Source organism: Etheostoma cragini, chromosome 10, assembly GCF_013103735.1.
Source record: "Etheostoma cragini isolate CJK2018 chromosome 10, CSU_Ecrag_1.0, whole genome shotgun sequence".
In the NCBI taxonomy this organism is placed as follows: domain Eukaryota; kingdom Metazoa; phylum Chordata; class Actinopteri; order Perciformes; family Percidae; genus Etheostoma; species Etheostoma cragini.
Window position 1 is genome coordinate 18,719,099 of NC_048416.1, and position 16,111 is coordinate 18,735,209.

The window sequence follows — 16,111 nt, forward strand, 5'->3', positions numbered from 1 at the left end:
GTCCCTGAGTGCATAGGAACGCAAAATAAACTCTGTGTAATTAGCCATTAACCTTGTCACAGAGAGCCATGCATGTGGAATCAGTGTGCTTGCTGAGTGTGCATCATCACGATTGTGCTCAATGCGTGTATGGTGTGAAAAGCAGAGCAGAAAGAGAGAGTGAGAGTTAAAATAACAAAAAACAAAGACACAAATTAAAAGAGGAATGGAAAAGACAGGATGAAAAACAGAGAAGCGAGGAGAGAGATAGGCAGAGTCAGAGCAATCTGTAGGGATGCAGGCGGGGGAGGAATGTGGTTTCCATGGCAACCCGAGGAAGGCTGAGCTCTGGGTGTCCGTTCCAGCTCTGCACTGCACCGGCCCTTGCCTCTCAGCCGCCTTGCTCTCTCTCTCCAGTCTCCCTCACTATATCTTTCTCTCTACACCCCCTTCTCTCTCTCTCTCTCTCTCTTTTTCACTTCAGTTCCCTGTGCCTCCTCAGCTCCCTAACCTTCCTCCTTCATGTGATAGGAATCACACAAGCATGCATGCTCGTGTGTGCACACGCACGAGCACGCGCACGCACAAACACACACACACACACACACACACACACACACAGCTCCGTATTATCCAGAGTGGACCTGTACTGTCCCCATATCCTTATGCAGACATTATCATACAAGCACACTTAATCCATGTGCTCACAGCCTGCATCTCTGTCTTTTTTACCCCATCCAAACCCCCTGATTATAACCCCACCCATTGCACTAGTTCTGGGCTCAGCTGAGAAGCCAACGCCTACGGCCACTGTGCTACCATGTGCCACTGGCTGTGTTGTAATGGGAAAGGCATGTGAACACAAGGGCTTTTAAAAATGCTTAGGACCACGGCTAGCCTATGAGACATAGCTCTATCATGGCTGGTGATCATCTAAATCTTCTCATCTGATTCTTAAAGAAATTGTGTGTCATTTTGGGAAATATGCTCATTGCCAAGAATTAGATGAGAAGATGGAGACCAACCACTCTCACCTCTCTGTGCTAGAACCAACATACGGTGAGCTTAGCTTAGCATAAAGACTGGAAACAGGGTGACACAGTTAGCCAATGGCAACCACATAAGACTATGGGGATCTCTAAAGCTCACTTTTTAAACACAATATATTAGTATTTAAAAAAAAGAAATAGCACATAACCCCTTATGAATTTTTATCAATCATTTTCATCTACAGCTCTGTATAAGCATAATAGATGTGATTTTCATTGTAGGTGTTGAGATACTCGATAGAAAGTGTATATATTTCTTTTTAGCATGAAATATTAACACCACAATAATCAACACAGATTATTAACATATTCCATTAAATTGGTCACACAAATCCCTAGAAATCAATTATTGTACTCATTAAACTGCTTTGTAATTTAGCATTCATGTCTCATCAATACATTTTTCAAAGGTCATCAACCTTTATGAACAGTAACAAATGTTTCATGATGCATGCTAAGGCACTTCTGTGATGCCTCAGTAAACTTGCATGGTGAATGCGTAATCATCACATCATCAGGCTCATTAGTATTTGCTTATATTAGCAGCAGCTGCCTTTTCTAAAGCCTAAAAAGAATCCCTGAGGACAAGTTGTGTTCAAGAGACCCCTAGCAAATTTGTGTTTTCTTAGCTTTACTCACCTTTGGCACGTCGACATGAGATAGAGTCACCAGGCCAGAAACTCGCTCCACTTTGTGGGGACTCCTCCTGCTGGTCACGCGCACCCGAGACACACCCTCCTCCTCCTCCTCCTGAGTGAAGGGAGAATCAAATCTTATTTTTAAAAAACATACTCCTCAAATAATGATCAGGACATTCTTGTGGACACCAAAAATGACAATCATCCCCGTCTTGAAAGGAGTAGAGAAATGGCCTCATTTGCTTTCTTGCTGAGAGTTACTGTAGCTTAGACGTCACTCTTGCAGGATAGAGTCACAGCAGCAAACACAATATTTTTCTTACAGGTGGTTAAAAGAGTCTTTAAGGATTCTGAAAATAACCTCATAAAAGCTATGAGGGTAAAATTAAGATGCTTAGATCTGTAACTCGGATGTAATATTACTACATGAAAATATTAAGCTAGCAGGCACTTAGCTTAGCATAAAGACTGGAAGCAAGAAGAAACAGCTAGCCTAGCTCTGTCTAACGGTTTAAAAAATCTGCCTACCAGCACCTCTAAAGCTCCCTTCTTAAGACATTATACTTTATTTGTTTTTAAGATTTTTTGTGGTTTCACAGAGGGTAACGTACTGGAGCTAACTTTTGGTCTAAACCGCGCCAGGCTAGTTGTTTCCCATTTCAGTCTTTGTGCTAAGCTAAGCTGACTGGCTGGTAACTCTAGCTTCATATGTAGCGCACACAAATGAGAGTGATATCAATCTTCCCATCTAACTGTCGGCAAGCAAGAGATTAAGCTTAATTACCAAAATGTTGAACCATTCCATTAGTGTTATTTGTGGGTTGTCAACAATTGGCACTAAAGAACAGAGAGGAGCTAGTCCAAAAAATACATAAATAAAAGCATGGTTAAACAATTTGTATTGTAGTAAAAATTGAAGACCCTTGTAAAAATCAAAATGTTAAGAATAACACACCAAAACCTTGCTAGAGTCTGCTAGAGCAACACAGAGCTGGACCAGATGGTTCACTCCATGTCATATTTCTTGACAAATTAAAGTAATATAGCAAATATACACAAAGTCTACAGTACCTGACATTCACTGAGTTAATTCCAACAGTTTTGACCACACATAACCTCAACTGACAGCAGAGGGCAGCCTTTAGAGCAGGACGTCAGTAGTGCAAACTTCCAAACAAATTAATAAAAACGTTACAGAAGAACAGCCTTAATATTTTCCTAACAGATTGTCCCCACTCTCTCAGCCGATACCTACAAATTAAAATGATGCTTAATTTAAGACATGAGCAGAGTGCTCACCAGAGTTGCAACACAAAGTTCTTCTAAGTTGTTGCAATCTTTGACGGTTCCATTTCCACAAGGCAGCCGGCTCTGTCTAACAGCGGCAGGAGAATGCCCTCTGCACTGTGCACACACGCTTACACACTCACATACACTTGCAAAATTGTGCATACATATTTGAAAAATGACATACTAAAAAAAAAAAATGTATTACATTTTTCAGTTTCTTCTTACAAATTACTTTCTTAGTTATTCCAGGATTACAGAATAAAAAAGGAAAATTGAAAATTAAAACATTATTATTATTATGAAATCAACCACACTATTAAAAACAACTTCTTCGCTCACGGTTTCTTTGCTTTCTTTTTCAAAAGGAGCTATTCTCCACTCTCACCTGCTACTCTGCACCAAATCAGGGAATTTGCAGACTCATTTAGTTTCCCTCCCATCCTCCACTCAGGTGACAACATGGCTAGAATACTGATGAGCACCTCACTCGTGTCCATTAAGCAGTTCTCAAACTTCCCCTTCTCCTTTCCCCTCTCTCCTTCCCTCTCTCTCTCTCTCTCTCTCTCCCTCTCTCTCTCTCTCTCTCTAGGATTGTGCCTGGGCCCCACCAGCAGCTAGGATCCAGAGGGGGAAGGATGTGAGGAAAGATCAGGAGCCATGCTGCACTGAATTAGAAGCTCGACAGGGTGGATCACAGAATACACAGAGAGGAGCTTATGAAGGCAGAGTCAAGTTTAAACCACAGTCATAGTTTGTGGGGGTTTTCTATTGTATTGACAGATTATGAAAATGTGGCACTGCAATTGACCGTATGCGTTTCAGCATGAAGGAAGTGCACCGACTCTATTCTTCTATTTTTCTTGTCTTTTAACTTCCTGTCTTAACGGGAAGAAGGAATATGTCACTCTGTGTGGCTTGAAATTTGCTGCTTGTCATCAATTTCACCTGCATTTTATCAAATATATGACCAGTTTTATAATGCAACATACAGCCTGAGCAACTGACAGAGCTGAACGAACATGACAGATTTTATTCTGACAAACCTCAACTGATTATTACATAGAGGCGCTAATTAGTTCAGTTCTCCCGCACAGCTCTGGGATCAAATTGTCATGGATCAATAGTTAGCAAAGAAATTAGGCAAATGGGTAAAATAATTAGCTAAAAGAAATGTATAAATGGCTGAGATAGATATCTTAAAGTAAGGATATTGTTACAATGACATGGTAAGTTGTTTTTGCTAGCTAAATGTAATTGGTAAATAGTTGAAAGAATCAGCCTCTGCCTTAGTAGTGTGAATGCAAAATGATCTAAACCTTCAATCAATTGTGTAACAATATTGGAGCCAGGTAATTGGATAGTATTCAACCTAAACAATCCACAAATATTGACTTTGATAAAATGAATTGTGAAATCCCATGTTAAAGGTGTTTTTCTGACAAAGAAATCAGCCACTGGACTAATCCCTCATGTTAGTGCTCATTCTTCACTCTTGCAAATACTTAATTGTTTTTATATCAGAAATTGTTGATACTATGTCATTTAAAGAATGCATTAGAATCCTTTTTGTTGAAAATAATGTCACTCAAGCTTTACGTGTTGAGTCAACATTGACTTTTGCTCTAAAGCGTCTATTTAAATGACAAGTCTTTTGTAGTTCAACTGGCCGTATATAATCCAGTTTAGACTTAGCACATGAATTTCACAAACATATTGCCATTAAGTGATTGACTGGAGGGAGGGGCTGTTAAGCACAAAGTAATAATATTAGATTAAAGTTTTCATCTCTTGAATTGCATACTTTTAACGATCACTTTTATGCTATATGCCTAACATCCACAGAAAAGGGGTTTGCACTATACTTGACGTGCACATCAGGTGCATATTTGCAAGAATCGATTTATTGAGTTATGTATGAACCATCAACCAAACGCGCAGCGTGGATCAGTCAAATGTGATTCCACATCCTCCAGCTACAGGTTTCACACAGTTCACAGAAAAGTGGATCAGAAAGTGCGACCCCTAACCTAATCAAGACGTCACATTCACTGTAACAATTAGTGACCAATTAGAAGGTTACACTGAGAACAAATTCAACTAAACTCTACTAAATTAAAACAAAGAAGGTGTATAATGTAATATTTTAGCTTTAGAAACTTTATCAGCACATTGCATGTCTCTAGATACATTTCAGCTTGCTCAAGAGCTTGTGTGACATATTAAAACAAAAGCTTTAAAACCAATTTCTAGTGGGCTCTTTTCACCTCTGTGAGTATTTGGAGTTGACAGTGAATGGTTGTATCCCAACACTACCAAGGATCTAGTCTTCTAAATGAAGAACCTTCAACATTTTTTAAGCCAAGGATCCTTTAACTGAAAGAGAGACAGAGCAGGGACCCCCTACTACATATATTGTACAAATTAAATTGCATATTGAACTGGACCCAAAATAATCCTTCTAATCTATTAAAATAATTGCCATTTTTTTTATAAATCATGTTTTATTGTTAAACATACAGTGACACAGTGAATCCTTAGGATGAACTGTATCTGCGGATGGCCTTAGTGACTACCTTGTCTATAGGCCAGAAAGCGTCAGTGGGGATCTATATTTGCTAAAATTATGCTGGATTCATGTTAGGACTTTTTTTTTTAAAACCTTCAAAAATTAACAATAATTTGGAGGCCCCCTGCATTGACTCTGAGAACCCCCTGTTGAAGATCCCTACTCTAAAGGCAAGGTAAGGGCTTATTCCTATTTCTGTGGTCGGAAGGTATATTTGTAAGAAACTGCTAATATTACATAAACAAACTGTTGCACATTTACACGCCTCTAACTAAATTGACCTCTAAATAAATTTAACACAGTCCAATACTCGACTTCATTGAGTACATTAAACAGTCGAATCACACTTGGTCTCCTCTGGATAATAAAAGAGAACAGTAAGCGGTAGAAAATGGCCTGTTGCTTTTCCTCTTAGAATAAGGGTCTTTAAGGCTTCTTTCAGGCCCACATAATTTGATTAAATTAGCCTGATGATTCAGTGGAAGAATCCAGTTTGTTAATTCAAAAGGGATCAAAGCTGGCCATTGTGCCTGAATTCCAGTTTTAAAAATTACATTTTAAAATGTGTGCTAAAATTGAAATCCATTTTTTTTTTTTGGCATCAAAATTCATTTGTACCCCCACGTACTGCACGTAGACTAATGTTGCGTGACTGTGAGTGCAGACAAAAAAACAGACACAAACACACACACACACCCACACACACACACATACACACGCACGCACATCATGCAGAAGCGTTTTCCTAATCTCTGCTCAAAAACAAGCAAAGGATCATTCAGTTAATGGGCTATAGAAGTCAGCCAAAGATCAATTTCATTAACATTTTGGCAAAGCTGAAGGAAAGTTATGAGGCAATATTAAATCATGCAAATGACATGAAGTCAGGAGTTCCTACCCATCCAAAGGCTATTAGGAGATCAGTGACATGGGTTGGGCAAAATTTGTCATACTTTAAACCACTGTGTGGACTTTGTGAAGCTCCTCAGTAAATTGAATATGGTTTAAATCCCCACAAAATGTAGATTTTCTCTCGTCAATTCAGTTGTTGAATTGTGTGTCCTACGCTAAAAATATTCTAAATAACCACGGGACTGCAAGCACTTGTTATAAATAAAAGAACTGTCTGACTTAATGAGAGCAGCCCATTGATGAGCAAATGCTAATCAGAGCTCTTTTGAGTCTGTCTAATTTCCTTTTCTCCCCTCAACCCCTGTTTCTCCTCCCTGACGCTAACTCACCAGGTTTCAGTCATAGCCAGCGTGACTCATGATAACATTTTCTACGTGTAGGAGTAGGAGGGACACGGGTAGTGACACCTGGTGTTGGATACGGAGTATCCTTTTTGCGCAGCCAAGGAGGCAAAGCACTGCACACAGCAGCATGTGTGACGCCAGATACAATGTAAACATCAAGCATATTTTTTCCAATCTATAACACGAAGAAGGAAAATTACCTCCCACGCATCCTGCCTGCTGTCTTCTTTCACAACAGTTTTTTCTGTGTTCAGTTGCAAGGTCACCTCGTAACACTCTTGAATATCTGTGAGAAAAAAAAAAGAAAAGAAAAGAGCTTTTTTTTCTTTACTTGGATCATTACAAACAGCTGTTTGTGTTTTTTTGTTTCTTTATCTCTTGTTCATAACTTCTCAGCCTTCTCTTTGGTTGAGCAAAAGAATGCAGCGATCAATCACGGACACATCGGGAGATGTTTTCCTCAGTGGTGCACTGGGGGAAAACGTGGGGGTGGGAGTTGTCTGTTTCGCTTTGCAAGCGCTGTTATCTTGTTGCTGAACAACATGACTCAGGTACTGACTGACTAAATCCTCAACTTAATGTCTAAGAGGCCCATATTATAATATTTCGTACTACCTGAACAACGTGCATCATTTTGATTCTTTTAGTTCAACATCATCGTAGATCAAGTACACTGCAGGTCATTTCCAGTCTTGTTGATTTGAAGCTCCATTTTAGGGTGAGGGTACATGAGCACCTGTACATGTGAATACATGTGGACACTGCCCCCTAGTTGAGTAGTGGGCAATTCATACCCTGTAATATGCTTTGATTTGAGTGCTGTGGACTTTGTAATTATGTTATTACACATGTTATTTTATTATGATATTACATAAGGTTGTTATATATTGTAATGATAGTGTAATGAAGTGTATATATACACACTTCACAACATGCCATATGTTGAATCTAAAGGTGTAAAAGCAGAAATAATATTGAAAAAAAACCGACTAAGACTCTAAAGCCATCAGCGTGCTAACAGGCTCACAAAGACAAAGCTAACTGGTGTTGCAATGCCGGTGTTTATTTAGCAGGCATAACTTTAAACACATTCCCCATCTTAGTTTAGCGTTAACATGCTAACATGCTTTTCTTTCTTAAGTACCACAAAATACTATGTGAGTAACATTATTTGCTGACATCTCAGTGTGTCTTTTAAAGTTTGTCCTTTTCTTTTCACTCTTCCAGTCTCCTCCTCCCATTCTCTTCTCCTCTCCACTCATCGCCTCTTGGCTCATTACACACCCATGTTTTGTGGTCACCTATTGAGTGGCAGCCATTTGATGAGAATGCACTGGGACAACTTTGCTGATGTCACATGCAGGCCTGGTTACTGCACTGTTGACATAAATAGGGTTTCTGGAGAGAGTTCATCAACTTCCCAAAGTTCAATGTCAGGGCAAGACGTCCCACAAGGCCCATTTGAGAGACCATCTAAGGAAATCTAACACATTTAAAACATGTCTTTTATATTGTTAACAATGTGAATCTTTTGTTGAAGCAGAAGGAAAGAAAGCTCAAAGAAAGCTCTGCACTCTATGTGTGTTTGTGTGCGTATGTGTTTGTGAGACAGAGAGTCAGTATGCCCCAACTAGGTACTGTGAGAACAAAAGTGTAAGAATGGGGCATGTGACTCATCACTCTGTCTGAATGTGGAGGAGTGAAGCCATGTGTGGGCAGAGGAATTTGTTGCCCAGCTGACTAAAGAGCAATTTCACTCACACAAACTCCTATATCCATGCAGACACACACATGCTGTAGGGCCTACCTGCATATACAGGCACAGACATTCACACAAATACCCACAACACTGGAACAAATTGCTATACATAGGTTCCAAAACACTTTTTGGTCTATCTGCCATTGACTGGTCAACTGAAAAAAAAATGTACTTGCAAAAATAATTTTTCTACCGGCCATAAAACTGAACAAGATACAATGTCATTAAAAACACTGCAGCTCATTGTTTCACTGTCATAAAAAAGCAGATCTCTCCCCACACCCTTATCTGTAGCGCTAACCAGCTGCTGTAGCTAGAAAAGAGAGCATTGAGAACAGAAACAGTAAAGTGTCAGGCTGTAAAACCAAAAACAATGAGCTGAAAGAAGCTAAAAAGCTATGTAAGGCTGAGGAGAACTGTCGAGCCAGGTGATAACCCTCTGTGGGTTCATCCCTATGATTGACACCTTTTCACATTTATTAAGTCATTAGACACATTGGTCATATAACAAAAGTAAGTTCAGCTTCAAGTGTTGCATCTGTCTAGCCAGACTTGCTCTTTGCACCCCGGACGCCTGGCTTACTTTCTTGCATCTATTCCTGGCAGAAGTAGCAAAACAGAGAAAACTGCTCAATTAGGTCTCAAAGAAATTTGAGATCATGATTCAGAGTCGCACAAAACAGAGAGTTTTTGTTTTACAACTGTGACTTTCCAAAAAATCTCTAAACTGTTCTAACCCTCACAGACCATCAATTCCTGGCCATGGAACAAAACACATGATCCAAGCCTGGAGTCTCTTGCACGGTGTTTGGCGTTTTTTGCCCCCAACATCTCCTTCCAGGCAGCACAGCAATGGTTATGTTTTGGGTTAAGGTTAGCTGCCTGGGAATCTACGTTGGAGTCAAAAAACACCATTGAGTCTCTTGCACAGGACTTATTCCCCAGATCTCGTTTGATGTTGGGACTATTTTAGGATGGCCTGGTCAGGGCTCTGGGCCTTTTTGTCATAGTCATAGGGGGTTTCCTGCACCTTCTCCCTGTCCTGTGTGTGTGTGTGTGTGTGTGTGTGTGTGTGTGTGTGTGTGTGTTACTACCAGCCAGGCCTCTCCTATTTGTCATGTACCTATTCAATTGGATTGAAATTATATCTGCATTGGCTGCCTGGATGAATCATACAAAAAAGTGCCCTGGTTCTTTAAATGATGATGAGCAAGCCACAGCTCACTAGAATAACACATTCACAGAAAACTAGGTCACAATTTCAAGACAGGGCAAACAATTCACCCCCTTGTCACTGCCTCGATAAATCATTCCCCAGGCATTTAGGGTATTCTGTAATAGAATGTGTGTCTGTCTGTATGTGTGCCCCAACTCCCTGCAGCCCCCTATGCCTCCCACCACATGTGTATATGTTGGAACAAAAGGGTGGATGCACAGTTAAGGCAACCTTTGTTTGTGACTGTGCAACCATGAAGACATCCAATCAAGTACCCAGTAACCAAACCTTCCCACACTGCATCAAACACTGTTTTACTTCCCACAGTGCATCAAAGCTAGAGAGATCTCTTAAAGACAAAAACTGTTCTGTAATGTTGGCATATCACTGTTGTTGGAGAAATCGCAGCCTTAAATTGCAAAACCTTATTGTTTTGTAAATGATCATCTAACTGCAAACAAGTTTACAACACAGTCTGTTCTGCTCAGAAAACTCTCCGCTACAGCAACACAAAATGGTCCGAACAGAACCAGTTCACATAGCCCTGAGCATGTGAAGACAAACACAGAGGATGAGTAATGCTTATACAGCACTGTATTCCTATTAGTGCTGTGAACCAGCTGCTCCTCTGCTCTGCTTTCACTGATGAGAACCATATGTTGAACGAAGGCCTGTACCTGAAACACACCGACCCCAGGCAGCTTCTTCCTCTACCTTCACAGCGCAGATGACCCAGAGAGCCAGGCGAGTTGTTGAAGAGGCTTGGCATGACGACCAATAGCAGTTTATTTTCCTTTCTGCAGGCTTGGCTCTGACTGAACATTCTTCATGAGGAATGCTTGGAATCCGGACTTGTTAAGCGATTCCTATCCCCTCTCTCACTTGGATAAATTATGAGGTATATTACATCCGATGTTAATAGTTATTCAATTTAAAACGGTGCAGAGCAACAAGCTATTACACTGAAAAAAATTAGCTCAAACGCAACACTTTTTTTGCCCCCATTTTTCACTAGCTGAATTCAAAGATCTTAAACTTTTTCTATGTAAACAAAAAACTTATTTCTCTCAAATATCGATACTATATACTATTCTATACTACAAATACTAAATCTGTGTAAGTTAGCACTTCTCCTTTGCCGAGACAATCCATCCACATCACAGGTGTGGCGTATCAAGACTAGACAGCATTATTTTTTGCACAGGTGTGTCTTAGGCTGGCCACAATAAAAGGCCACTCTAAAATGTGGGTAAGGGTCTCTCTTGACCTGACTGCAGTTTGTGGTCGTAACCGAGTTGAGTGGGCAAATGCTCACATTCGATGGTGTCTGGCACTTTAGAGAGGTGTTTGGAGGGGTGTCGCTTCACGGATGAACCATAACCCTAAATGTAACCTTAACCATACCATACCAACACCAGATACTGACCGACATTTTAGAGTGGCCTTTTATTGTGGCCAGCCCAAGGCACACCTGTGTCCAAGCTTGTGGCCTTTACTGTGTGTAGTACAGGCCAAAAGTTTGGACACACCTTCTCATTTAATGCATTTCCTTTATTTTCATGACTATTTACATTGTAGATTATCACTGAAGGCATCAAAACTATCATTAAACACATGGAATTATGTATTTAACTAAAACGTGTGAAATAACTGAAAACATGTCTTAATTTCTAGATTCTTCAAAGTAGCCACCCTTTGCTCTGATTACTGCTTTGCACACTTTTGGCATTCTCTTGAGGATCTCCAAGAGGTAGTGACCTGAAATGGTTTTCCAATAGTCTTTAAGGAGTTCTCAGAGATGCTCAGCACTTGTTGGCCCATTTGGCTTCACTCTGCGGTCCAGCTCTCCCCAAACCATCTCGATTGGGTTCAGGTCCTGTGATTGCGGAGGCGCAGCACTCCATCACTGTCCCTCTTTGTCAAATTGCCCTTACAGAACCATATATATATATATACATATATATGATAAAAATTGGTTCACTATTGCTTCAGAGTTCAGGTACATCACTAGTAAAAAAAACAACAGTGATCTGCATACATTGAGTTGTATTTAGAGGCCAGAAACTTTGACCGCCACATATTGATTTTCAATTTTTTTAATATTTAAGATGAAAACATCGTATTTCACTGAAGAGTGGCGCACAGCGCATTGATTCACAGCTCCATCCTATCTATGTCAAGCACATTTCTACCTGCCTGTGACCCTAACCGTGACCCTAGCCCCGCAGCCGCCTCCTCTCCGTGCACAACTGCTTGACCGCAGTAAGCCTCTGGCTTTACCGTTTATCTACGACAACAGCTTTCACAGGCTCATCTGGAACTCCCAAACCATTAAGTCTGTTTCTCTCTGCCGTTGCTTTTCACATAGAGCTATGATAGCTGACATTAGCGTTTGTCACAGTGGACCTCTGGTGTCACATCTAGCACCCATGCCTAGGTCATGTTCATGTTTTCTTTATTATATTTGTCTCTTCCAGTTTTATTTTGGAATTCACTGTCTCTCATTCCAGGTCACTTCACTTCTGGTCTTTGTCTACTTTCCGGCCTGTGTAATCACCTGCCCCACCCTAATGTGTTTCACCTGTGTCTAATTGTTTCCCTGCCTCCCTTAGTATATACCCCTGTTCTCACAAGTTTTACCAGCCAGATCATCTAGGACCCTAGTGTCCATGTTCCAGAATTTATCATGTGTTTGACCCGTTGCCTATTTTGACTCTGGCTTTCGCCTAGTGATTTTGTACCTTTGCCTTTCCTGACTTATGCCTGTTATTTGGACCTTGCCCTTGGACTTTGATTTGGACACTGTTACTTGGTTTTGAAATCAACCCCTTTGTGAACTTGTCCTCTGTCTGGTGTTGTGCAGTTGAGTCCATACTGGTTGTGATTTTATACGCTGCATAACATCATATAATTTCACTTTAACCAGCCTGGTTCTATGTGAAAAAACAACAACGGCAGAGAGAAACAGACTTAACTGAACATACTGCTGTTATGGAAGGCATTACCATATGCTAGCTGTGTGGTGATGTCAGGCTTCAGGGTAGAAGGCTGTGGTTCCAGAAGTCTCACACGTTTTCTCCAGATGACATGTAAATTACGCTCTCCTTGCTCCTCCCCTCAAATCTCTCAACACTGACATAAATTCAATTTGGAAAAAAAGTTTGAATATGAAAAAAGCGGAAACAAAAGCAAGAAATGTAGAACCATCACCGCAAATAGACTGTAATTCCGTGGGAAAGACTGGAAAAGGTCATACTGTATTTCTTACTGCTGCCTGAGTATCCCCTCCCCCCCCAGCTGCCTAGCAGTGGGTCAGCAGTAGCAACAGCAGACCCAAGGGCAAGCATCATTATAACATGGCTGTGGTAACTAGAAGGACTACTCAACCGTTGGTTAAACTCAAGTATGGTGCTTTATCTGCTTTAAAAGTAAACTCAGATTCACATTTGCTTCCCTGAGCTCTTCTCAAAAACACCAGACTCGACATGAAGGTATAGCTGGTTAATAATATAGAGATGAGTTGTAGTAGAAACTATGCACACTTAAGATGCTTTGAGGAGTAGCAGCCTAATATCAGTTCAGTCAAAAGCAGCTTTGGTAGATTACTATAGCTTACTGGTAATTGTGAATTACTCTTTCAGTTTTTTAGTGACATACATTCATGGGGTAAGATGCCATTTTGTCAAAGTCAAAGGGATGAACTATGCTTTCCCAGTGTGACAAGTCTGAGCATATAACAGCTCATTCTATAGCTAGACTGTAATGTGGTTGGCTTTAATGGGATTTCATTACAATGTGAGTATGTTACCGAGGAGGCTAAACAGCAAACCTTTGTGAGGCAAACTGAAAGGCCTCTTTCATATGACTTAATTGGGAAACTTTTAGACCTAGTAAACCTCCCAGACAAATGAATACAACCTGACCCTGTCTACATCCTGTGTCTGCCTACATCCAATCACAATACAACACAAATCAAGATACATTAAATAACTGAGACAAATAAGTGTGGAAAATTATAAAAATCAAGCTGTACTCAAAAGGAAAGGGGTGTGAACAGGAAAAGTTATTTCCAAAGTCTCCCCTGCCAAAATTCTGACGTAATTTTGGCTAATGGGCAAAGTTTTTGAAAGACTCCCAACTGCAAAACAAGCAATTTTTTCCAATGTTTTCTTACCAAGAAGGGCATGGAACAGCTGGCTGCCCAAGATGGAAGACACTTTACCCACGCTGGACTTGAGGGCCTGCTCCCCTGGACTGGTCAGGTTGGCCTGGTATCGTCTGAGCAGCCCCACTGCTCGCTCCGTGTCTGACACACAAACAAATACATGTGTCACCACAACAACAGCAAAGAACCCATAGACATGTTGGCGGTCATTGACAGGGTCATTAATATTTTCATGAACTGGGATTAAAAGTAATATTTATCATAATAATCCTAATACAGTTAATTCAGTAATAGAACATGGAAATATGACAATACATTAATACATTTATTACATTAATACATTTTCCAAACTGTTAAGGCTGCAACAACTTGTAATTCTGAATTAATCTACAGATAATGTTCTTGATTTATTTTTTTAACAATTGTCTAATGCAAAGGTATGTCACAGAAGTGTACCATTTTACGTAGAGCTACGTCTACGGCTATACAATAGACACATGGTTCAGTGCAAATATGGGAATGTATAGAAAAATAATGTATAGAAAAATACCATACAATAAATATTTTATACACTTGACTGATATGCAAATGCAGCCCTGCTTGTTTGTTACATTCCCCTGCAGAGCACATTAAAAGGTATTTATTTCTTGCAACACGACTACAGCTGGTTGCTGAACCCGGTGGGTGGTGAGGAACACAGCATAGAGATGATGCACATCACGGAGGTAAATCTACATCTCCCAGTTTACGAACACTTTGATCAAGAAAAACCTCAGAACAGTAAACTGTTGCCTGAAAGTTGCACACTTTTCCACATACGGTAATAACTTTTTTCTTCCTTACGTCCACAAAATATCGTGTGTCTCAAGGGATTAGAACTGGGGTTAGTGGGCCAGGGAAAAGCCGTGCAACAACTTCCATGAACTACCGAGCTGGCATTAACCCGAAACTTAAACCGAGATGTAGGCTACTAAAAAACTTTAGACACGTGAGAAATACATTACTTAACGGTACTTACCATATTTATGAACCATAGTGTGTCCAACTCCAAAAAAAGTCATGTAAATTACAGTTTGGGTTGTTTTTTTTAGAAGAGAAATAATTACAGTAACAGTCGCGGATTTATATTATATAACGTTAGCTACGTTACTGCCGCCCCTACTTCACAAACAAGTGATATGTTGAGTTTTTAAATCCAGTCGGACACCCCCCGTCTGTCTGAAACAGGTCCGAAGTATTACTTCAGTGGTCAGCAGTGGTGTACACACCCACAGACGGGTTACAGTAAGCTATTACAAGAGGAGACCGTTAACTTCATGACAACTTTCCAGACGTTTTTAGGCAAAACGGCCCCAGTGCGTGACATGTCCCTCCTCCCCGCTTACACACATGCCGTGCCTTCGTGGAAAACGTCCATGTGGCTCCTCATTGTGACAGTCTGTAATATTACTATCAACACATTAAAACTATCTGCTATTAGCTTAAATGGTCTAGTACATTACGTCTTGCTCAATCAGTTAGTAAAACATGTTGTCCGAGGTAAAAAAATGTCTCTGATCTCATTCAAATCGTCCCTTATCCAATTGTTTGCATTGTGTGCCATCTTGCGGTGCGTTAAGGTGGCGCTAGTAAATCACAGTTAAAGGACAACAAGCTCTCAATTTAAGTTGTACAAAGCTTTTAGTGGCTCCAGAGGGAGCTATGGGAGATGTCATAAATTGTCTCAATGGAGTCAGCGTTGGTTGGGGTTGAAGACTAAATGTTTGAAAATAATTTTAAAAAAAAACAATCTGGGGCTGTGAAGTTAGAAGTGAGCTAGCTAAACTGCTTACCAGAGCTCTTCAGCCTGCCTATTATATCATCTTATCGCTAGCTGTTACTGTTTATGCTAGAAGCTCGAGGCTAACTAGCATACCAACTCTCGGCGGTCGTGTTGCATTTTAGGTAATCACGCGCCAAGTTTTGACAAGGAAAACAATGTGTGGAATTTACTGACCATTGTAAGCTTTTAATATCATGTCTGTTAATGTGCACTGTATATACTGTCACATCCACATAGGCTACCTCAGATATATTAGCAACCTGTTGTATTAACACCTGTTAATTTATTCCAGCACTACAGTGGGTACGGAAAGTATTCAGACCCCTTTAAATTTTTCACTCTTTGTTTCATTGCAGCCATTTTCCAAAAAT

General features: G+C 40.3%; 1 protein-coding gene across 4 annotated transcripts in view; it reads right to left on the reverse strand.

Annotated features, from left to right (window-relative positions):
* dlg3 (discs, large homolog 3 (Drosophila)) overlaps positions 1–15,252 on the reverse strand; it is an 80,228-nt gene extending 64,976 nt beyond the window's left edge. For 2 of the 4 annotated variants that reach the window (XM_034883653.1, XM_034883657.1), the window contains exons 1-4: positions 14,937–15,252; positions 13,928–14,059; positions 6,979–7,064; positions 1,668–1,775 (exon numbers count right to left, since the gene is read on the reverse strand). In XM_034883653.1, the coding sequence (XP_034739544.1) occupies positions 1,668–1,775; positions 6,979–7,064; positions 13,928–14,059; positions 14,937–14,979 (369 nt within the window). In that variant the 5' untranslated portion in view covers positions 14,980–15,252. The remainder of the gene's footprint in view (positions 1–1,667; positions 1,776–6,978; positions 7,065–13,927; positions 14,060–14,936) is intronic. The other 2 variants (XM_034883650.1, XM_034883652.1) reach the window with 2 other exon arrangements.
* Positions 15,253–16,111: the final 859 nt, after the last annotated feature.